Here is a 24,668-nt window from a genome sequence, read left to right as displayed (position 1 = left end):
GGTTTATCTATATAACTCGTATCGTATTTCTTCCTACTGCTTATACTGATCATACCGCTACCTTTGTTATAAGCCTAAACATTGTAAGCCTTTGTTATAACTACAATGAAATCAAGTTCTGATATGTATGAATTAAAATAAATGAAAAGCAGCATGCTGATTTAAAAAAAAAGATTAACGTAAAATGTAAGATTATGCATTTGGGAACAAAAATCCTGGAATCAAATAAAAGTTTGGGGAGGGGGGGAGGCTGAACACAAAAGTCTTGCTCATTCTCCACAATGAGTAAGTCTTTTATGTTGAAATCACCTTTAGCATTGTAACATGTAACACCAGCATTCATCTTTTGTGTTGTTACATGAAATTTTCCATGCAGTGTAAACAAGTAGCTAGGAGGACTCTGAGTACCCTGTCCACAGGACCTTTGCTAACAGGGAGGACATCATTATCCCCAATCCAAAATGACAAATCACATTTTAACATTGCATTCAGGTTTAGGGACCATACCTGAATAAACACATAGAGCTTCTCAAGAGTATTCAAAGGGAAAGCAGATCAGTGATGAGGGCAAATCAATGCACATAGGAAGAATGGCTTAGAAGGTGTAGTCTGCAAAGTTTGATGACTATACATCTAAGGAAAAATCTAAAGTGAATCAGTTCTTCCCCATAATTGATAAAAAGAACAAGAGAATAAAGTCTCAGGGAGTAACAGAAGTTATGAGTTGAGGGAGCGACAGAAGTTATAAGCAGCAGTTGATCAAACATTGCAATAAGTTGCTTCTCAAATTTGGTAGAGACAGTGTGTCTGGTTAAATTTAAATAAAACTGGATGTTTACCTTATTGGAATGGGAATAGTTTAAATATTCTATTCTTTTCTTTTTGTGCTTTAAGAACATCAGTGATTTTGATAATATTGCATCATTGGGTATTGTGTCTACAAGTTAGCCTAAAATTACCGATTACCTTGCACCTAAAACCACAGTTAACAGGAGAATATTATTTCAGTTTTATGCCAAAATTAAAACTGCAATTCAGAGGAAAAAAGATGAGAAGTTGAATTATTGGGTTTTGCTTCACCATGACAATGAAAATCTACACAAAGCTTAGGACGCACAGGCTAAAATTCATGAATATAGATTTTGAACAATTATACCACTTCCCCATACAGTCCAGGTCTGGGTCTCAGGTGACTATCATTTATTCAGAAACCTCAACTGTTCATCTTTGTAGCAGTCATTTTAAAGATGAACAGCTAAAATCAGCTTTGAAAGTCTTGTTTGATATCACACTCTGGGGCAAATACTTTAAAAATAAAAAGCTGCTTTATTTATTTATTTTTTTTTTATTTTTTTTTTTTTTTGCTGGTGGAGAAAAATTCAGATTTTTAATGCTAAATCAACATTTTAAAGTTTAAGAGAATCAGGTAAATTTTTATGCCAGGTAAGGATACAAATACAATTGCAATTCATTGTGAAGGTGAATTTTTTTCCCCCTGCAGCAAAATTAAAGCCACTGCATTAATCAGGCAGTTTAAATCTCACAGGTTGCAAAATCTTGATCGATGGTTCAACTGATGATGATCCTGCTCAGGTAGATAGCAAACTAAATGAGTATTTTGTATCTACATTCACACATGAGGGATTATTCAGGGAAGGGAATGCCAGAGGTGAATTAAACACTGCAGTGAATTAGATGATTTTGTAAAAACTGAGAGGAAAGTGGAGGAGAAATTGTTGAAGATAAACATAAGAAAGGCACCTGGGGTGGATGGGATCTATCCAGTTATATTAAAAGAAGCAGCAAAGGAAGCAAAAAATTTTTAATTTAGATAAGAGATTTTAATTTAGTAGATTACTACTTAATATACGTAAAACCGTTGTTTCGTTCGAATCTTGCAGCCATTGTTTTTGTATGGGGTGGTAAGCAATTCAAATTTTTAATTTTGGTAACTAGGTAGCTCTAACGTAAAATTAAATAGCATAATACATATCATTGCATTTAGGATTCTATTAGATAGTGTAGTATTGACAAAAATCAATTAAATCAATTAAATTAAATTAAAAGATCAATTAAATTTACTGATCTTATTAATTTAAAACATTATGCCCCAGACTAAAGCAGCGCAGCAAAGAGACGAGCACAAAGTGGCGGGCGTGCTGTGACTCGGGGGGGGAGAGAACTGAGGGGGGTAATTCACCAATGCATCACAGCCTAAAAAAATATGCAACTTGTCAAATGTATGCCGAACTCTCTGGAACAGAACATGATCTAGCCAAGGAGGATGTCATTGTGTGTGTGTGTGTGTGTGTGTGTGTGTGTGTGTGTGCGTGCGCGCGCGTGCACGCACGCGTGTGCCAGGTGCAGAGTGTCTAGAAATTAGGCATCAACTCAGCGTTCTACTGGGCATCTATGAGAGCTTGAGGTGTAGGGTAGATGCCCTTGAAGAAATTAATATGAGGAGCCCGTCAAGCTCTCAGCTGCCCAACCCAACGCCAGAGCTCACTCCTGGGCATCAGGCAACACAGCGGCAATCTCCAAAGCAGAATGCACTGATCCCACAGGAGTAAGTTACTGTCGGTGACTACTGTCAGGGAGACAAGGAATATATTGTGTAAAAAGGATAGATGGAATAGGACAAGGGTATGTCTGCCAGGGGCAAATGTTGATGACATTGTAAAGCATATATCATCTTTTAAGGGCACAAAAGGTGATATTGTTTATCCAATGACATTAAAAGTAGGAGATCTGCAGATTTACTTAACAAGTACAGGTCAATGTTGCAAAAAAGTCGTGAGTTAGGGTTAAATTTGAAAGTGTCTGCAATTCTGCACAGACACGATAGGAGGCAGTACATGGTGAGAGCCTTGTCAATCAATTCAGCCATGCAAGGAATGTGCAAGGCTGAAGGGGGTAGAATTTTTTTCAGCGTTTTTTGTGCTTGTTAATAGGAGAGACTACTTCAGCAGGGATGGGATACACTTAAATAGAAAGGGTGCAAGAATATTTGCTGATGCTATTGAGGCAGTGTTAGGTGGGTTGGAAAACTGCTAGCTTGGAGGGATTCACAGACTACAAGGTTAAAAAAGTAGCTGCAGGCAAAGTTGAAGGTGATTCTTGCACTACTTCTGTTAGAATAAGTAGCGGCCTGGAGCAATGTGTGCTGGAGGTTTCAGGGACTGATGGCAGTCATATTGAAACAGGTGGGTACATGGGATGTGTTAGAGTAACTAAGAATAGGTGCATGTATACTTGCATTTATACCAATGCTAGAAGTATAGTAAATAAATTTGATGAATTTGAAGTGTTGGTCAAGACATCAAAGGCAGATATTGTTGGGATATCAGAGACGTGGTGTCACACAGATATTAGGAATGCAGAATTGAAATTTGGGGAGTACAATATGTACAGAATCGAAAGACAGGATACAAAAGGAGGAGGTGTTATGCTGTTAATTAAGAAAAACATAAAATAAAAAGAAGTGCATCCAGTTGACATAGATGAACAGTGCACTGTTGAGTCAGTTTGGTGTGACATAAACACTGCGAGAGCAAAAATAAGAGTAGGAGTGTGTTATAGGCCTATTAACTCGAATGAGTACAATGAACAATCAGAATGTCTTATAACTTCCCAGATATTGACTGGAACTTATGGGTTGGTCACTCGCACACTAGTAAGACTTTTGTGGATTTATTGGATGGTTGTTTTCTGCAGCAGCATGTTCGAGAGGCAACCAGAGAGGGTAAAACTCTTGATCTGGTTATCAGCAGTGATCATTCGTGTATTAAGAATTTGCAGAAAAAGGAACCACTAGGTGGCAGTGATCATACTGTACTGATGTGAGATTTACTTAAAGATATAATTACCATCATGGGTAATGGAAAGGGTTTTTGCTTCCGTAAAGGTGACTACAGTGGTCTTAGACAGTTTTTAAATTCTGTACAGTGGAATCAACTGATGATGTTACCAACAGCAAATTCTAAGTGGGAAGCATTCAGAAATTATTTGTGGAAGCTACTAAAAGTTTCCTACCTATTAAGAAATATTGTTTGAGGTTTAGGCCTAAATGGTTCTCAAATGAACTAATGAGACTCGTGGCAGAGAAGAAAAATGCATGGGATGCATATAAATTATCAGACAACACAGAAGCCTATAGCAGTAATCAAGTCACACAGGAGGTTAGGCAGGCGAATGCAGATTACAAGAAATCTTTGGCAAAGGATGCTAAGAAAAACAGCAAGGATTTCTTTACTTATATAAACTCTAAAAGGAAGGGGATAAATCTCATTGGTCCACTTGATATCAATGGTTCGACTGTTGATGATTGCTCAGATAGCAAACAAACTGAATGAGTATTTTGCATATATTCACACATGAAGAGTTATTAAGGTTTGAAAATTCCAGAAGGTTATCAAATTGTAGCAGGGTGCTTAATGACTTTGTAATAACTGAGAGCAAAGTGGAGGAGAAATTGTTGAAGTTAAACATAAGAACAGCACCTGGGGTGGATGGGATCTATCCAGTTATATTAAAGGAGGTGGCAAAGGAAGTAAGCAAACCCTTAGCCAAAATTATGAGAGCATTCTTGGACTCAGGGGAGGTCCCTACGGACTGGAGATGTGCAAATGTATCCCCAATTCACAAAGGGGGATCAAAAGGTGACACGATTAATTACACACCAGTTAGTTTAACTTCTGTTATGGGTAAAATAATGGAGTCACTGGTTGAAGATGCATTGCAGGATCATCTAGACAAGACTGCAGCAATAATTCAGGCATAGCATGGGTTTGTTAAGGGAAAAGACTTGTCTAAAAAATTTGATAGGATATTATGATGTGGTTTCAAAGGAACTGGATGCAAAAAATAATTTTGATATCATTTATACTTGGATTTCAGGAAAGCTTTTGACACTGTTGCTCATTCTTGAAATAGGCCTCTGGGGTTGGGCATATTCATAATATAAATTTTAATAGTTTACACCAACCTTGCATTGAAATAATAAAACAAAATTAATAGTTTAATAACTGGTATTACTAATTTAATAAATTACTATTTACAATAAGATATAAAAAGAAAGAAAACAAAAATACCATAAAACACAATAAAATATACAGAATTAAAAGCCCTAAAATCTGAAGCTTTCGAAGGCTCTGTCTTCTTTCTCAACAGTACGCTTTATTTTTGCAGTGCAATCTTAAATACCTGGTTCATGGCACGTGTCACGTGATTCAATAACACGTGTATTGTTCTCATTCGTAACAGAACTGGAAGTGGCTCTGGAGTGCGTCGGGTGAAATCGTTCATCCCCTCCAAGAATCACTGTCTCAAAGATGGGATGAATCCGCATACCCCCATTTTTATTAATGTTGCTCCCAATGGAACTAATCCACAAGCTCTCGAGCCAATTGTGGTCCCAAAACCTATGCTCCCGGTCGATGATAGTAGCTTCGTCCGGGGAGATTTGATGTTGCTCATGGAAGACTACTGTACAAATTGGAGCAGAATGGTATTAAGGGTAAATTTCTACAATGGATAAAAGGATGGTTGAATGGGAGAAGACAGAGGGTGGTAATCAATAAATGCTGCTCTTCGTGGCCTAATGTTATTAGTGGAGTCCCACAGGGTTCAGTGTTGGATCCGCTGTTGTGTTTTTTTTTTTTTTTTTTTGTTTTTTTTTGTTAGTTGTTGGCGCATCAGCTTCTGTGGTCATATTACACCTCCCAAGGATTTTGCATTTTGTACTCTCATCCAAGCCCGAGGCGGGATTCAAACCCGCGACCTCTGGGAAGGCACTTTACCCACCCGTTGCCAGGAAGGCACTTTACCCACCCGGCTAGCCCGATCAGCTGTTGTTTTGTATATTTATCAATGATATTGATGAAGGTATATCTGGCTTAGTGTCGAAGTTTGCAGATGATACAAAGGATGGCAGGGTTGTTAATGACAGTATGCTACTGCAACAGGATCTAGAAAATTTGGGCAGATGGACAAAGAACTGGCAACTGAAGTTTAACTTTGAAAAATGAAGAGTACTGCATATGGGTAGAAGTAACCCCAGAGAAACATACCAACTGTGTGGTACAAAATGAAAAAGACCTGGGAGTAATTGTGCAGTCAGATATGAAGTTTTCTGAGCAAAGCAGACAGGCTGCCAGGGCAGGTAATAGGGTTTTGTCAATGATATACAAGACATTTGCTAGCAGGGAAAAGGAGGTGATTGTCCCTCTGTATAATGCAATGGTCGGGACACGCCTTGAGTACTGCATACAGGTCTGGAGGCTTCATTTTAGGAAGGATGTAGATTTGCTTGAGCGTGTACAGAGAAGGGCAAGAAGATTGGTGAGGGGAATGAAGGGATCCTCTTACCAAGAGAAGCTTAAGTTCTGCAAATTGCAGTGGCTGGAGACTAGGCATCTGCACGGTGATCTCATTGAGGTGTATAAAGCATTGAATGGGTTGGGCACGCTGAATTCTGATGGGATTCTTCCACTTTTTCAGATTATGAACCTAAGGGGGCATAAATTCAAATTAAGGAAAGACAGATATGGGAGCTAAGATAAAGGAGAAGTAATAGGGAATAATAAGAATTAATAAGAACAACCTAGTGCTGTTCGTCCTGTGATTTCAGCGCCTTTTTCTAGGGCCAGCCACCGAAATCAAAGGAGGAAGTGGGTATAGCCTCTGTTTCTGACATGAAATACTCGCCCCATGAGTAGGTAAGGTTAGTTTTCGTCAGTAAAATATTTTGTTTAAATTTAATATTAATCTTGATAGTGTGGCACGTATATTTCATAGAGGCTGGAAGTGAAGATTAAAAGAATAAAAAGCAAGAAATGGGATAACTTACATGGGGTTGTAGCTATCTGTACTGCTGTGGTGAAATAAAATGTTTAGAATGAATGTGGGCTACGGTATATGGTATAGGCTGGCACCCCTGGTGTAAGGAATCGGAAAAGTTTTAAAATAAAATTAATTAATTATGTTGGGCTAGTTACTCCATGTGTTACTAGTTACCTAGTTAAGTTAAATTAGCGAAGTGGTACATTAAAATTAATTTAACCAAATTTTTTGTTATGAATATAAAGGGGGGTTAGCGATAGGGTTAAACGATTGAAGGAATGTGTCCCAGGATAGAAAGGAATAAATGGCTAGCAGAGTAGCGGTATGTAGTCGCTGAACTTTGTATAGGCGAGGAAAGTGTTTTAAAGCAGAAAAGGAGCATCTCAGGTATTGCGTTCAGTAAACTAATGGCTCACAAGAAATAAAAATATAGGGTGTAGGAAAGCATAAAGAGTACTGAAGAAGGCAAAAAGCTGGTGCTAGGCCAGTTTGGGGTTGCTATACCCGTTCCTATAGAAGGACCCTGAACATAGTTCTGAGAGCATCCTTCAGGTGTTTTTGTATGGTATATGAAGATAAAAAATAAAAAGTAGATAAATAAAATAAAATATATAAATGGTAAAAGAACTAACCTTACCTACTTTTCACGTGTACAACGTGAGGCAAGTATTTCATGTCAGAAACAGAGGCTATACCCACTTATTGCCGTTTCCTCCTTTGATTTCGGGGGCTAGCCCTAGAAAAAGGCACTAAAATCATAGGACGAACAGCACTAAGTAATTCTTATTAATTCTTATTATTCCCTATTACTTCTCCTTTATCTTAGCTCCCTTCTTTGTTCACCGTGATAGCGATCTTTCCGTTCGCTCTTTGCTCTCCATAAATAGCGTTACTAGTAACGTAACATTAGCACATTGCCCTTCACGACTACTAACTTTTATTTATATATATATATGAAATTATGTAAAAATATATAAGAAATAGAAAAAGAGAGGTCATCTATTTGGTATAATAATTAAAATTAACTAAAAAATTGTTATATATATATACCGTATTTCCCCATGTATAAGATGCTCCCATGTATAAGACGCACCTTAATTTATGGTGACCAAAATTTGAAAAAAAATGTATTACATAAAGTTATTGAACTCAAGTTTTATTCATCATAAAATTCATACAACTTCTCATAACTTGAATTCAGCACTGTACGAAAATCTTTTCTCAGCCATTTCTGGGCAGAACGTGGCAAAACGTTCTGCCCAGAAATGGCTCAGAAAAGAAATGCCCAGAAATGGCTCAGAAAACCTAATATACTGGTAACAAGTGCGAAACAATGAGCGCAAAGACAACAACAGCGAAAAAAATCTACAACCACTGTATAAGACGCACCCATTCAAAAAAAGGTGCGTCTTATACATGGGGAAATACAGTGTGTGTGTGTGTGTGTGTGTGTGTGTGTGTGTGTGTGTGTGTGTGTGTGTGTGTGTGTGTGTGTGTGTGTGTGTGTGTGTGTGTGTGTGTGTGTGTGTGTATTTTTTGATAAACATGCCATTTTCATGTAAGCTTTCAGGGGTATAAACCCAATTTGATATTAATGAAACTACCATAATACAAGAGCAAACTAAAGGATTTAAAAAATATATATAAACTTAAGCAGTTTTATAAAAAAAAATTCTGAAATTTTAGAATTCATATTATGTTATTATGCCTTACCTTCACTTTCTCTAAATCTTTTTCCAAAGCTCTATATAAAACTTGATCTTTCTTGTAAGCCTCTTCTGTTTTTTGACATTCACCTTGTTTTTTTCTTATTTCAATTTGAGCATGTTTCAGTTTCATTTCTGCTTGTTTAGTCTCTGTCTCACTTTTGGCTATTTCATTCTTAGCAGCTTAATGAAAATATTAACAAAATACTTACATATAAAAATACAAAATTACATATTTTAATTAAAACACTTTTATATATACAGTGCACACAATTCACCGTCGGGAAAATCCATCATCAGGATTTAATTAAATACTTTATTATTATAATGACATTCTGTAGTAGGATAAAAAAAAATAATTACGAATAATTACAATAAAAATAAAAATATTATTAGTACAAATAAAATATTCAAAATAGAACAATGAAATTAAATTTTTATTATAAAATAATAGTCTTACATATAAAATATGATAAAAATTTTATTATTACACACAGAATAGTCAAATATAAAACATTTTATTACAATAAAAAATTTAGTTATCACTAATACTATATATATATATATATATATATATATATATATATATATATATATACATATACACATACATACATACATACATACAGGGATGGGATACACTTATATAGAAAGGGTGCAAGAATATTTGGTGATGCTATCGAGGCAGAGTTAGGTGGGTCGGAAAACTGCTGGCTTGGGGGGATACACGGACTAATAGATTAACAGTAGCCACTGGCAGACGTCAAAGTGATTCTTGCACTACTTCTATTGAAATGCAATTGAGCAGCAGCCTGGAAAGCAAGGCAATGGGAATTTCCAGGACTGCTGGGAGTCATAGCGGAACAAATAAATACATGGGCTGTGTTAGGGTAACTAAGAGTAGAAACAGGTGCATGTATACTTGCATGTACACCAATTCTAGGAGTATAGTTAAATAAATTCAATGAGTTTGAAGTGCTAGTCAAGACATCAAAGGCAGATATTGTTGGGAAATCAGAGACATGGTGTCACACAGACATAAGCAATGCAGAACTGGAATTTGGGGAGTACAATGTGTACAGAAAGGATAGACAGGACAGGAAGATAAGAGGAGTTATGCTGTTAGTTAAGAAACACAAAATCTAAGGAAGTGCATCCGATTGATGTGGGTGGACAATGCAATGTTGAGTCTGTTTGGTGTGACATAAGCACTGGGAAAGGAAAAATGGGAGGAGGGGTGCGTGTGTGTGTGTGTGTGTGTGTGTGTGTGTGTGTGTGTGTGTGTGATAGGCCTAATGAATCTGATGAGTATAAGGAGCAATTGTCCAAAGAAAGAGTGGACCTGTAAATTAGAGTGTCTTATTATGGGGGATTTTAATTTCCCGGTTATTGACTGGAATTTGTAGATTGGTCACTCACACACTAGCAAGGCATCTGTCAATTTACTGGACGATTGTTTTCTACAGTACCATGTTTGGGAGGCAACTAGAGGAAGTAATACTCTTGATCTGATTATCAGTAGTGATTCTTCATGCATCAAGAATCTGCAGATAACGCAACTATTAGGTGGCAGTGATCACAGTGTGCTGAAGTAGGATTTACTCAAAGAGGTAACTACCATCATGGGTAAAGGGAAGGGTTTTTGCTTTCATAAAGAGGAGTATGGTGGTCTGAGACAGCAAATAAATTCTAACTGATGATGTTACCAACAGCAAATTCAAAATGGGAAGCATTCCAAGGATTAATCTTGGAAGCTACTAGGCTTTTCATACCAGCAAAGAAATATTGTTCAAGATTTAGATCTAAATGGATGTCAGATGACCTAATTAGACATGTGACAGAGAAGAAAAATGCATGGGATACATATAAATTAACATGTGACACAGAACGCTATGATAGATATAAGCTGGTCTGTAACCAAGTTACAAGGGAGGTTAGGCAGGTGAAGGCAGATTACGAGAAATCTTTGGCAAAGGATGCAAAGAAAAACAGCAAAGAGTACTTATGTAAACTCTAGAAGGAAGTAGATGAATCAGATTGGTCCACTTGATATCGATAGTTCAACTGTTGATGATCCTGATCAGGTAGCCAACAAACTAAATGAATATTTTGCATCTACATTCTCACACACACACACACACACACACACACACACACACACACACACACACACACACACACACACACACACACACACACACACACACAAGGAGTTATTCAGGGAGGGAAATGCCAGAAGTGTATTCAACTCTAGCAGTAATCTAGATAATCTTGTAATAACTGAGAGTAAAGGGGAGGAGAAATTGTTGAAGATAAACACAAGAAAAGCACCTGGGGTGGATGAAATCTATCCAGTTATATTAGACGCGGCGGCAAAGGAAGAAAGCAAACCCTTAGCCATAATTATGAGAGCTTCCCTGGACTGGAGATGTGCAAATGTGACCCCAATCCACAAAGGAGGATCAAAGGGAGACAGGTAATTACAGACCTGTTAGTTTAACTTCTGTTCCAGGGAAATTAATGGAGGCACTGGTTAAAGAAGCATTACAGGATCATCTAGTCAAGACTTCAGTTACAGCTCGGACACAGCATGGGTTTGTTAAGGGGAAGTCTGGTCTGACTAATTTGTCCAAGTTTGCAGATGATACGAAGGTTGGCAGGGTTGTTAATGACACTAATGACACAGTACATTGCTGCAACAGGATCTAGAAAAGTTGAGCAGATGAGCAAATGAAGTTTAACATTGACAAATGTAAAGTACTAGATATGGGAATCAGTAACCCCCAGAGTAACACATCTATTCTGTGGTTCTACACTGACAACACCATCATCATCACTGTCCAAACACCTACTTGTACCTGCACTTCCTGAGCAATAAGCTCATCCACACTTTATATCTTTATATCTGCACTAATCTTTTGATCCTTAATCATATCCTCCATATGATAAATCAAACATTGAGGATGTGTTACCGCCCCTGCCCCGAAGAGGTGGATATCGACTATCTAGAGCTCAATTAAAGTTTAAACTTCAAAGGCAAACTTTTATAAATTGTGATTCTTGTTCCAGACAAATTAAAACTCCAAACATTTAAAATTCATCAATATATTTTTGTATTTTATACTTTTTACATTTTCTTTTATACAACTATAAACTCTAAAATCAATATAAAACCCTAAACAATGAAATTAATCAATATATTTCTGTAGTTATATTTTATACTTTTTTTTTTTTTTTTCCCCCTCAACATTTCCTTTTTATACAACTATAAACTATAAGATCAATATATTCCAATTCCAACTAAATCTCAACTCCATAAAAACACTATTTACATATATACAAAACTTTTACAATTGTCTAATCCTGTTTACTGCTCTAGCGAACTCAGCAAAAGCTTCATTCTATTCTCTATTCTCAAACAAGTCACTCCAGGTGTATGAGTCAGAGCCAATCTGCCTAATTAACATATTCCTTGGTATATCATATCTTACACACTGCTGTAAAATATGCTCTGTATCCTCTACCATCCCACAAATACACATTGGATTTTTTTCTACGCCAAGCTCTACCAGTCTTTTCTTTAACCCATGTCCAGTTATTAACATTGTTTGGAACATTCCTAGACCAGACCAAGATGAAATCTCTTGCATAGTTTTCACCCCAGGAAGAAAAGCAAAGGTAACATGCTCCTAAGCAGAACCATTCCATCTTTCCTGCCAAATACAATCTATATCTTGCTGCAACCTTTTCTTTTTCTACTTTCAAATCATGTCTTCCATACTCTCTTCCCTCTTCTCTACAAGATTTTATTCCCATAAGTTCTATTCTCTTATTATTCTTAATCGCATATTCCATTGTCCTTTTAAGTATAATCAGATCCACTGGCTCCTTTCCTGCAATAACTTGCAGAGCATCGTTTGAAACGGTTCTGCAGGACCGCGTCACCACCAGAAGGGCAAATCTCTGTGCTGAAATAAGACTTCTTTTAACGTGGCTATTAGTCACTCTATGACCCCAAGCCACACATGCATATGTCACAATCGGTAGAAATATACATTTATAGAGGAGGTCTAAGGACTTGTCTTTCACTCCCCATTCTACCCTTGTGACTTTCCTAATTTTTAAATAAATCATCGTCATTTTATCTCTTAATTTCTGCATGTGAGGCAAAAAGGACATCCTTTCATCCACATAAACTCCTAGGTACTTGACCAAGGAGGCATATGCTATTGTTGTACCAAATATTTTTGCAGTTGGCCTTCTTTCACTGAGCTTCCCTTTGAGTAGAACCATGTGAGTTTTTTTCATTGATATCTCCATTTTATGGACCTCAGCCCATTTCTGCACTTGTCCCATAGCCTTCTTAATTCTCTCCTCCAATTCTTTTCTAGACTTTCCCACCACCATTATTAACAAATCATCAGCATATGCTACCAGTTCACATCCTACCCACTCCTGAACCAGTAGCTCATCCAATACAATATTCCAACTATAGATAGTCGATATGGCGCGTATACAGGACCTATGAATGAACCTTGTTTTTTTTTTTTTTTTTTTTTTTGATTTGGTAGTTTGTTGGCGCATCGGCTTCTGTGGCCATATTGCACCTCCCAAGGTTTTTGCAGTACTTTGATCCAAGCCCGAGGCGGGAATCGAACCCGCGACCTTTGGGTTGCCGGGCAGGTACTTTACCCACTCGGCTAGCCCGGTCGGCAATGAACCTTGTGGAGCACCTCTTGTTACTTCCTGGGTAACTTTCCCATATTTTGTTACAATTGTAACTTTCCTATCTTTAAAATAATCTTTTAAAATTCCATAGAACTGCCCAGTACACTTCATTTTTCTCATTCTTGCTAGAAAGCTCGACCACCACATACAATCAAATGCCCCCTTAAAGTCAAGAAATATACCCAGGACATAATTTTGTGAAGTCTCTTGTACATATGACACCATTTTAACCACAGCATCTTCAGTAGATCTGCCCCTCCGAAAGCCAAACTGTCTAGTTCTGCTCATTCTACTACTCTCATAATATCCCTCCAATCTATTCATCAACACTCTTTCAAAAACCTTTGCGATAACTGGCAATAATGCCACTGGTCTATATGATCCAGGATCCGTCCTCTCTTTTTCTCTATTCTTTAATAATATTTTAATGTATGCCTCCTTCCAACAACTAGGAAAGATTTTCTTATTTAAGCACACATTATATAACTCTACCAATTCCTTTCCAAATTTCAAACCAAACTTCTTTATCACTTCGGGTAGCAATCCTTCTTTGCCTGGTGCTTTCTTTGCCTTAGCTTTCTCCAATACTATCTTCAATTCTTCCTCCGTAATTAAACTTTCAATTTCCTGCTCCCCCACATATTCATCATTTAATTTCCTGATTTGTCTTTGTTCTCTACTATCCAAACTTATTTGATCTATAGGAAACAATGAGGAGAGCAAACCACGCATAGAGGGCTCCCAGTCCCTCGTACTCTGATTTTCTATTTTAATAGTACTATAAACTTGATCAACTTTCATTCTATCAAATAATAATTTGTATGGTAATCCCCATACATTCTTATTCATTTCCTCTTTTACGTAGGTAATACACTGACAGTGGTAGAGAATTAAAAGGACCTGGGGGTAACTGTGCAGACAGATATGAAGTTTTTTTGAGCAGTGCAGACAGTCTGCAAGAGTAGTTCATGGTGTCTTGTCAATGATATACAGGAATTTTTCTAGGAGGGATAAGGAGGTGATTATCCCCTTGTATAAGGCGATGGTCAGGCCACACCTTGAGTACTGTATACAGGTCTGGAGGCCTCATTTTAAGAATGATGTAGACTTGTTGGAACGAGTACAGAGAAGAGCAACAAGATTAGTGAATAGAACAAAGGTGGTGCTCTTTTACGAAGAAAGGCTTAAGTTTTGCAGATTAGCGTTTGGAGACTAGGCACCTGCGAGGTGATCTGATTGAGGTGTAAAAGCCTTGAATGTTTTGAGCATGTTCAATGATGATGGGATTCTTCCTCTTGCCTTTTGCCAGCGGATAGTTGATTGGTGGAACAGACTTCCATCTTTTTTTGTGGAAGTTGATAGCCTAAATAAATTTAAGGCTGAGCTGGACTGGTATTTGGAACGAACAGAGGGATGAAATCGGAGCGGGGATTTTTTTTTTTTTTTTTTTTTTGGCTGATGCTGCAAAAGCTCACTTTCTTGCATCGTATGCCTCTACTAATGCTTTGATTTTTGATTTTGATTTTGAGTTTATTGGCGCAAAAACAACTATGGTCATACTGCGCCAAGAAACGATTAAAATAACAATAAAGATAAATTCTGGTAACCTTTAAAAAGGTTACCTCGTCAAATTGTTATTTATATATGTGTGTATATATTAATAGCTTTTAAAAATTTAAAAACTGCCGACACGTGGTCGTTGTCTGATAAAATCTGACTGAGTGTATATGGCTCAGTCAGATGAGTAAAAGCGGTAAAATGTATATTGCGAACATGGGTATAATGAACGCAATCTATTAAAATATGCTTTATAGATAAAACGGTGTCGCAAGACTCACACATAGGAGGGTCATCCGCCCTCAGCAGAAAAGAATGTGTCAAATGACTGTGGCCTATGCGGAGTCGGGCAAGAACAACTTCCTCGCTCCGATTCCTGCGCAGACTAGACTGCCATGTTTCTATTACAGGCTTTATCTGGTATAATTTATTTGTTCTCTGTCTGTGCCATAGTTCTTGCCATTGGGAATATATCTTGTTCCGTATTATTTGCCTGTAGTCTGTATAGGGGACTGACAGGCAACAATTATGAGTGGGTGTTGCTGATTTGGCTGCAGCGTCAGCCAAATCATTTCCCTTTATCCCAATGTGACTAGGAATCCAGCAGAAGCGGATATCAAACTTGTATTCATGAAGAGAATGTATCTTCTGCTGAACTCGACAAAGAACTGGATGAGAATTGTGTCTCAGAGATAATAAAGCCTGTAATACACTCAATGAGTCGGAATATATTATTGACCTTTGATATTGACAAGTTCAAATGTGATCCAAGGCTAGCTCTATAGCATACAGCTCTGCAGTGTATATGCTGGAGTCAGGAGGAATCTGCTGAGATATTATAGTGTCCGGAAACACAGCAGCAGATCCTACGCACGATTCAGACTTCGAGCCGTCTGTGTAAACGGGCTGGAAGTCTGAGTACTCAGCTTGGTGTGCAGAGTAGAGCTTCTGGTAGACAGATGACGAGGTTTCAGATTTTACCCATTTCTTAAGGGAGATATTGCACGATGGAGTATGAGCATGCCAGGGTGGAAGAGTCTCTTTTGGTGTTTGTGCAACCTTGTCTACCATGATGTTAAACTCTCTTAGTAGCTCTTGGACACGAATACCAAAAGGTCGGTTGGCAGTCTGACGGGTATTGTACAAGTTTTCCCAACGTGGCTCAAAAACGGATGCCCACGTAGGATGGTCTGGCAGGGATTTCAACTTTAAAGCATAGTTTAAAGACAGCTGCTTACGTCGAAGGGATAACGATGGTTCGTTTGCTTCGACATATAAGCTCTGGACAGGAGATGTTCGAAAAGCTCCAGTAGCGATACGGATAGCCTGATGGTGGACAGGGTCCAGCCATCGGAGGACACTATCTCTAGCTGAGGAGTATACCTGGGACCCGTAGTCTAATTTGGGTCGTACAAGTGCATGGTAGAGCCGTAGTAGGGTGCATCGATCTGCTCCCCAACGCGTTGAGGAGAGAGAGCGGAGAATATTGAGTCCCCTCGTGCATTTTGTACGAAGTTGACGAATATGTTCGAGAAAGGTCAACTTTTTATCGAACACAAGTCCCAAGAATTTTCTGTCTGACACTACTGGAATAGCATTTTGTCTGAGCCTTAATTCAGGTTCAGGATGAAGATTACGCTTGCGACAAAAGTGTACGCAAACGGTCTTCTCCGGCGAGAACCTGAAGCCATTAGCAAGTGCCCAGGAATTCAGTCGATCAATGGCTTTCTGCAGTTGTCTTTCAATAACCCTCATGTTGCATGACTGACAAAAAATGCTAAAGTCATCAACATAGAGGGCACTGTTTACAGTTGGAGGAAGTTGTTCTGTGATGGAATTTATTTTGATGGCAAAAAGCGTGACACTTAATACTGATCCTTGTGGTACTCCCTCCTCTTGGCTGAAGGAACGAAAGAGTGAGGATCCCACACGAACTTGGAAAGATCGATTGGCTAAAAACGTTTGAATAAAAAGGGGGAGATGCCCTCTAAGGCCAAGGTTATGTAAATCTTTTAAAATGCCAAATCTCCACGTTGTGTCATACGCTTTTTCCATGTCGAAGAACACCGACACCAAGTGTTCGCGTTTTAGGAAAGCATCCCGGATGGATGTTTCCAATCTAATAAGATGGTCCAAAGTGGACCGGTTCCTTCGGAAGCCGCACTGGATGTTGGAGAGAAGGTCATTTGATTCTAAATACCATATTAAACGAGAATTAACCATTCTCTCCAGGATTTTGCACAGACAGCTAGTCAGAGCAATAGGACGATAATTGGTGGTGACTTTTGGATCCTTTCCTGGCTTAGGAAAAGCAAGGATGATTGCCTTCCGCCAGGAGTCCGGAAACTGCCCTTCAATAAAGATTCTGTTATATAGAAGGAGCAGATAATCCATAGATTTTGGTGAAAGACGTTTAATCATTTCATAATGGATTCCATCTGGTCCAACAGCACTTGCATTAGAAAGAGTGAGGGCTCTCTTCAATTCCTGCATAGTGAATTTCCCGTTGTAGGGATAGAGGCCCTTGGACTTGAAATTAAGTGCCTGCTTTTCGATTTCATGTTTCAGGACCAGAAACTCTGGGGAATACGAAGATGTTGCGGAGATGTTAGAGAATGTTTCCCCAAGAGCATTGGCTATTGCAGTTGGATCTGCAATAGTGCATCCATTATAATCTAGGATTGAAGAAGGGTGGGATGTATATTTTCCCTTCATTTTCCGGATTTTATCCCAGACTACCTTAGAATTGGTAGCCTGGTTAATAGATGATGTAAAACGGATCCATGATTCCTTTTGACTCTGACGGCGAATATAGCGTGCTTTGGCTCGTGCACGCTTGAAGGCTATTAGATTAACAGTGGTAGGATATCGACGGAATATCCCCCACGCTTTGTTTTGAGCCTTTTTTGCTGCTGTGCATCGTGAATTCCACCAAGGTTTGGGAAATGGTGGAAACCGGGCAGATGTTTTTGGAACAGCATTCGCAGCTGCTTGGACAATGATTTCTGTGATGTACATTACTGCGTCATTGATAGGCTCCTGACTGACTGTACTCAGGTCAAAATTCGCCTGATGTTGGAAGGCATTCCAGTCAGCCTGATCAATCTTCCACCGTGGTAACCTGAAGGGAAGACATGGTCTCCCACTGTATAACGAGGTTATCACAGGGAAGTGATCACTTCCGTATGGATTCTCCTCCACTTCCCAAGTGAGTGAAGGGAGTAGAGAAGGGGAGCAGATAGAGAGATCAATGGCAGAAAAAGTACGGGTAGGCATGTGGAAGAAGGTGTTTGTTCCAGTATTTAAAAGGGAAAGGGCATTGTCATTGAGCATACGCTCTATGACTCGTCCCCTTCCAGTGATGTTAGCACTACCCCACAGGGTGTTATGTCCATTAAAATCCCCAAGAAGTAAGAAGGGGGGGAGGCAACTGCGTTACAAGATCATCAAGGTCTTCCTGGGAGATGTCAGTCCCAGGTGGCAAATAAATAGAGCAGACCGTTAATAGAAATCCCACTGTAAGGCGAATTGCAACAGCCTCTATGCTGGTTGTAATTAGCAAGGGCTGAACTGGGGTCTGATTATTCACAAGGATAGCCACTCCTCCATGAGCAGGACCATCCGCAATTCTATCCTTACGAAAGATTGGGATGTTATGCATGGTGGGATCATCATTTGCCTTTAGATAAGTCTCCTGCAAGCAAAAGCAAACTGGCTCGTGCTTTTGCAGGAGGGCCTTGATGTCATCAATATTTCGCCGGAATCCACGACAATTCCATTGTAGGAATTTAGCCATTATTTTGGCTTGGTGGGTCCATCAGGCGGCTTCCGAGGTGCTGAGGGCTTACTTTTATCAGTCTTGGCTTTATCTTTTTTGGGGAAGAATGGACGCTGTCCCGTGTCCATTTCTTCCTCCGCAAAGAGTTCCAAGACTGATTCATCCTGTACCTCCTTGTTCTCTACATCCATTCTTTCTGTTGTTACTTGAGGCTCTTTACCACTTGGTTTTGGTAGTGGTGGAGCACTAGGAGGTACGGATATAGGAGTGGCAACGGACTGTGTTTTTTTGGTGGGCTTTTGAGAACTCAATAAATAGCGTGCAATCGGGGTGAATGACTCTTTTGGTGGTATAGTCATCTCAGTTTGTGTCCCGATAGTGCACTTAGCAGAAACCTTCTTGGCATATGAAGGTTTCCCGCTATTTACTGGTTGGATACGTTTTCTGGCCTCTGGGTAGGAGATATTCAGCTCTGTTTTCAGTTTTTGTATTTCTTTTTCATCCTTCCACCGCTGGCATGCTCTAGAGTAGGCGGGATGTTCTTCTTGGCAATTGACACAGATAGGTTTTGGAGCTGAGCATTCCTTGCTCTCGTGGTCTTTAACACCACATCGAGCACAGGCAGGATTACCACGACAAGATGTTTGTGAGTGGCCGTATTTTTGGCATCTAAAGCACCGCAGTGGGTTTGGGATATAAATCCTCACTGGGCAGTTTAGATAGCCTGCCTTGATGGAACTTGGAGGCCGTGGGGTGTTAAACGTTAGGATGAGAACTCGGGTAGGGACGAGATTCCCATCCTTTCTCATTGATATTCTTTTGACAGCTGTCACTCCTTGTTCTTTTAATTCAGAGCAGATCTCTTCTTCAGAAACATGAAGAAGGTCCCACTCTGATATGACACCACGTGAAGAATTTAGAGTTTTGTGAGGGGTTACGATGATAGGTATTCCCCCTATGGATGTAGACTTTATGATTTTTTCCGCTTGCTTGGTGGTAGAAGCTTCGACCAAAAGGTCGCCAGAACGCAGTCTTTTTACAGTTTTAGGTGAACCTGACAACCCTTCTAATCCTTTCTGGATAAAGAAGGGTGACATCTTCCCAATGGACTGCTCAGCGGTGGAATGGAGAATGAGGAAAAGCGGTGTCACTGATGATGATGGTGTATCCTCAGTCCTGGCTCTTTTTGCAGAGGTGTTTTCTGCGTCTTCATTTCGATTAGGTAGGGGCCTTGTTGGGGCCCCAGAAGAAAGGGGATTTAAATTACTCATATGAGTAAAGAGAAGATGTCTGATGCCTAAGTACCTCACCCACCACGGAGCCCTACGAGGGGACGCCCACTCGTGAACTAGCAGGTACTGCGTACACGAATGGGACGCCGAGTTCGCTTAGAGCACCATACCCACGTTACCAATAAGTCTTTATCCCGTCCCAGGACCATAGGGAGGGAGACTTATTGGAACGCAGTTGACCCTAGCAGTATAATACCACCCGCCGATTGATCCCAGTCGAGCCGGTCCGGGACCACCCGTCTCGTCGAAGCAGGGGCCAAAGTGGTGTATTAAGGCTGGGCCCCTCAACCACCAGGATCCCCCTTTCCGCTTCCACGGGTCGCGGCGCACGGCTGCACACGCCGGATTCCAATGTTGTAACCCTGGAACCAAGGTATGGGCGTTGGATCCCAGTGATGCTAATCTGGAAATCCAGCAGCCTCACTGGGAGGTCCCCTCACCACGTACAGGTGCCCACGTTGAGGGGCCTCTACTAATGCTAATGCCATTGCAATAATCCTATCTATGCTCCATTTGTTGATCAATATCATGGACATATCATAACTGGCAATCTCAACATCATAAATGATCATAATTTAAAAACTGCTATGCATACAGGTTTTAAATTTAGACCAATTAATAAAGCCAATCTAAATAATGTCAACAAAAAACTTTATTAAAATCTTACACATTTTGCCAACAAGCTTGCCTATAAATATACCATTCCACGTGAAACTTTTCAAAACTGGATTACCATTATCTATCAAGACTTAAAAAAAGCTATTGCCTAGTCCTATAAACTTCACAATAACCACTACACATCATACTGCAATCTAAAAAGAACCTTATTATAGAATTACAGGACAATTTCATTATCACACCAGTTGACAAAGCTTCTAACAGCGTTGTTATTTTTTTGCAAACAATTTTACTTTAACCAACTTAAAATGGAAACTGAAAATAGTCACACATATACACCATGCAGTCTTAATCCTACTTCTACTTTAAAAAAACTAATAGCCTTACATAAGAAACTGCATACCAAAATTCAAAACTCCACCCTTCCCTTCCTTTATGTGATTGCTAAATTCCACAAACAACTGGTTGGTTTCAGATTCATCACCAGTCCCAAAAAATAGTGGCTGCTACCTTCCAAGCAAACAATTTTTCAGACTTCTTAAAACCATTTTCAACAACTCACTTCTACCTGGAGTATTAACAATAACCAAGTTGTTATAAACACTTTCAAATACAAATTATATATTACCAGTATTAAAACTTTCGATTTCACCAACCATTTCACTTCCATCCAACATAACCTACTGGTATTTGTGCTTTCACAAATACCAAGATAAACTTTATATTAACGAGGGCTTGGGATAACTTTGTCAATCTTTGCATACTCGATAATAACATTTTTGATGGCAAACAAGCATACAGACAAAATATTGGAGTACCTATGGGTTCACAAATTTCTAGCCTTGTATCTAACCAATTTTTACACTATTATGAAGAACTATATATTGCAAGTAATCCCAATCATAAACTTTTAGCTTTCAGGTATATAGATGACATCTTAGTATTAAATACACGCTTTGAACCCTTGGCAAAAGCAATTTACCCCTCAGAACTTAAACTTAAGAAAGAAATGCTGCTAAAGGCAGTAGCCTTTAGCAGCATTTCTTTTATCACCTATATGATAAAAGAAATAAATTTAACTTTGATGTCATTTACCTCACAAATTGGCCCAATATTGCTTATAAAATACACAAAAATACTATTTGTTCACATGCTATTAGATTAGCCAACATTTGCAGTAATCATATCCGTTTCTGCAAAGCAATACAAGATTTTTATAATAAGCTTTTAAATAATAATATACCTCCCTTTTTCATCAAATACTTATTCAATATAGTTTCACATCCAATTAAAAATAAATTCAATTATGAGTTACTTGGCCCTTGTCTATGCTAAAGGTATTGAACAGGTGTATATAATTTGGTGGGATTTCCACTACTTAGTAAGTAACTGCTATTCATGATTTCCGATTTAAGTTTCTTTTTTCTGAAGGATTTCCCTGTTGCTTTACTCACTGCTTTTTTTACTTTTTTTTAGTTTGAATTCTACTTTTTAATCTACTTTGAATTACATATAAATCTACTCGTGTTCACTAAAATGTTTTTTTTTTTTTCAGTGTTTGGTACAGGCCTTTTGTTACTGGACTTTTTTAGTTTTGTTTTATCACTTGATAACCACTAGGTTTGCTACTGTGTTACTTTGACATCCAGCAGCGATATATTTTTTACCGTCTGCTTTCGTTACCTGGCCCTTTATGATGTGAAATTTCATCTATAAGATTCAACTTCATCACCTTTAGGTTATAAATTTTGCTTTTGCTAGACGGCAGACTATGGAATTTCGTGCTTCTTTGGATTTAACAAGGTCTGTTTCCTTTGATGGATGTGCTGTTACATTTTTCAGTAGTTCCACTCAGCCTTAGATGTACCCCTAAAAATGAATGCTTTTTCTTCATTCAACAGATGCAAGCCAATATGGTAGCACTGAATCTTAATTTGCAAACCTCATTCTCCGACCATCAGAAAAATTTTTATTCTTCCTTCGTTGGATCTACCAGGTTTATTTAATTGGTCTTTTTATCTAAGTTTTACTATAGGTTCATCTCCTGTTCACTCTGAATCTAAATAATCCTGTTTTTACTTTTTGTATGACATATTCCTTCATCAATAGATTAAAATTACTTGTTCATTCTGCCAGACAGCAGTTTTATTTTGGCCTTTACACCACTTAACTTGATAAGGTGACACTGAGACTTGTTTTGTAGACCTTGTCCTCTGCTCATTAGAAATTTTTGTTCTTGCTTCGTTGGATACACCAGGTTTATTTAATTGGAATTTTAACCTATGTTTTACTGGATGTTAGTCTCCAGTTCACTGTGGATCTAAATAATTCTGGTTTTACTTTTCCATTTAATCTGACATATTCCTCCATCAATAGATTACTATTACCTGTTCATTCTGCCAGATTTCAGCCGTTTTTATTTAGGCCTATATACCATTTTACTCTAGTACATTTTTTTTTTTTTTTTTTTTTTGTCCAATATCAACGATAGGGTCATCCCTGTTGTTCACATTTTTATAGATTTCTAGTAAGTCAGTGTCATTACTATATAATACTTTCAACCTGTTATTGTTTCACTTTATGTCGGGTTGCGTGTTCACCATCAGCCGTTTATTTTTATGCCTTGTCGTCTCACCTTTGCTTTATTACTCCAGGTAACGTCCTACTTTTGGTTCTGGTTTTGAATTTGCCTTTACTAACTCTTACAAATACCAGAACACACCCAGTAAGTTCAGCAATTTTATTTACTTTTTCTACACTTTTTAACTTTTTGATTTCTTTTTCTATCTTCTTCCCGTTCGTAAAACTATTAGTGTAATACGAGGGCAATAAGAATGCTCCTACTATCCTTCATCCTATCACTATTTTTGTCTTCATTTAACGACTCTTTCTACCCATCCTCAAGAATTTTTTACCTCACCCTATACCATTTGCTTGTTCTCATTAATTTTTTTTTATTTTATTTATATGGTAAACCATATTTTTCCTGCAAATTATATTTGTACTATAAATTATCTTGTTAAAGTTTATGTTTTTCCCCCATACCAAACTGTAAACACTGTTTGTATTATTTTTGATTATATCTTTAACTTTAATATACAATGAGTAGGGACTACCTTGTCCAATAGTATTCAGACAGGGGCTTTACTTTTGTCATTTTCCCCTTTTTGTGTACTATGGACAAGTTTGGAAATGCAGTTCCTGATACATGGTCGGAAGTAGTCCCCTGATGAAATGCCTGGCCATGCACCAATTTTTTTATTTTTAACTATCTTCAGATCTTGCATATTCACCATCCCTATATTCAACCTTCTTTCTAAAATTGCCCACCCATATCTGAGTACAGTTATACCCCTTTATAATTTTTGTATATCCCATTGTAATTTATTTTATTTATTTTCTTTTTCCACAGTCCCATCTCGTCCTATTGGCTTGTTAATTTTGCCATTAATTACCTTAATTCATAATTGTACTAGGATTTTAACATTCTTTCACTTTTTCATTACTACTTCATTTCATTTTCTGCTATCATTTACACCCTTTTAGTTCAGGCACTACGTTCTTTACACACACACACACACACACACACACACACACACACACACACACACACACACACACACACACACACAGCATGTAGAAAGTGTGAAGATTTTTGTTTAATCCTCATTGAATCTACGGTATACACCAGAAGTGAACTCGACGAAATGGATAAAGGAATGTAGCAATATATGGTAGGATGAGGTGACTAGGTAAGATATGAAAAAGAGAGAGACAAATAGTTGGCAAGAAATTAAAATGAGAAATGAAAAGGCAGCCAAAATAAGGACTACATTCAGTGATTTTCACAATTTCAGTGTCTTCATCAGAGGCCATCCACCAAAATTATGAAAAAGACGGAAATGTTCTTGCTTCTGTTTCCGACATGTTTTGTATGTTATGGTGCATATGTGCTGTAGACACGTGTTAAGAAAGAAATTTTGCAGCAAGAATAAGGTCTAATAAATTGTACCAATATATGTAATTATATTATGTAGGGCATACCGATCATGGAGGACCTTACAGAAGCAAGTAAAAAGAATTGAAAATCTGAAGTAAAGATATCAGAATGTAGGAAGGCAAGAAGAAAGGAACTTACCATTACCTTGT

At 38.3% G+C, this 24,668-nt stretch overlaps 1 protein-coding gene across 1 annotated transcript in view; it reads right to left on the bottom strand.

Annotated features, from left to right (window-relative positions):
• The window catches only part of SMC2 (structural maintenance of chromosomes 2), a 640,522-nt gene that overhangs the window by 467,593 nt on the left and 148,261 nt on the right, over positions 1-24,668 (bottom strand). The window contains exon 9 of the mRNA XM_090385021.1: positions 8,554-8,729. Within this exon, the coding sequence (XP_090241147.1) occupies positions 8,554-8,729 (176 nt within the window). The remainder of the gene's footprint in view (positions 1-8,553; positions 8,730-24,668) is intronic.

Source organism: Mastigoproctus giganteus, chromosome 11 (genome assembly GCF_048544385.1).
Source record: "Mastigoproctus giganteus isolate SK-2022 chromosome 11, ASM4854438v1, whole genome shotgun sequence".
NCBI classification, from domain to species: domain Eukaryota; kingdom Metazoa; phylum Arthropoda; class Arachnida; order Uropygi; family Thelyphonidae; genus Mastigoproctus; species Mastigoproctus giganteus.
Note: the sequence above shows the minus strand (reverse complement) of the source record. Positions and strands in the feature narration are given on the sequence as shown.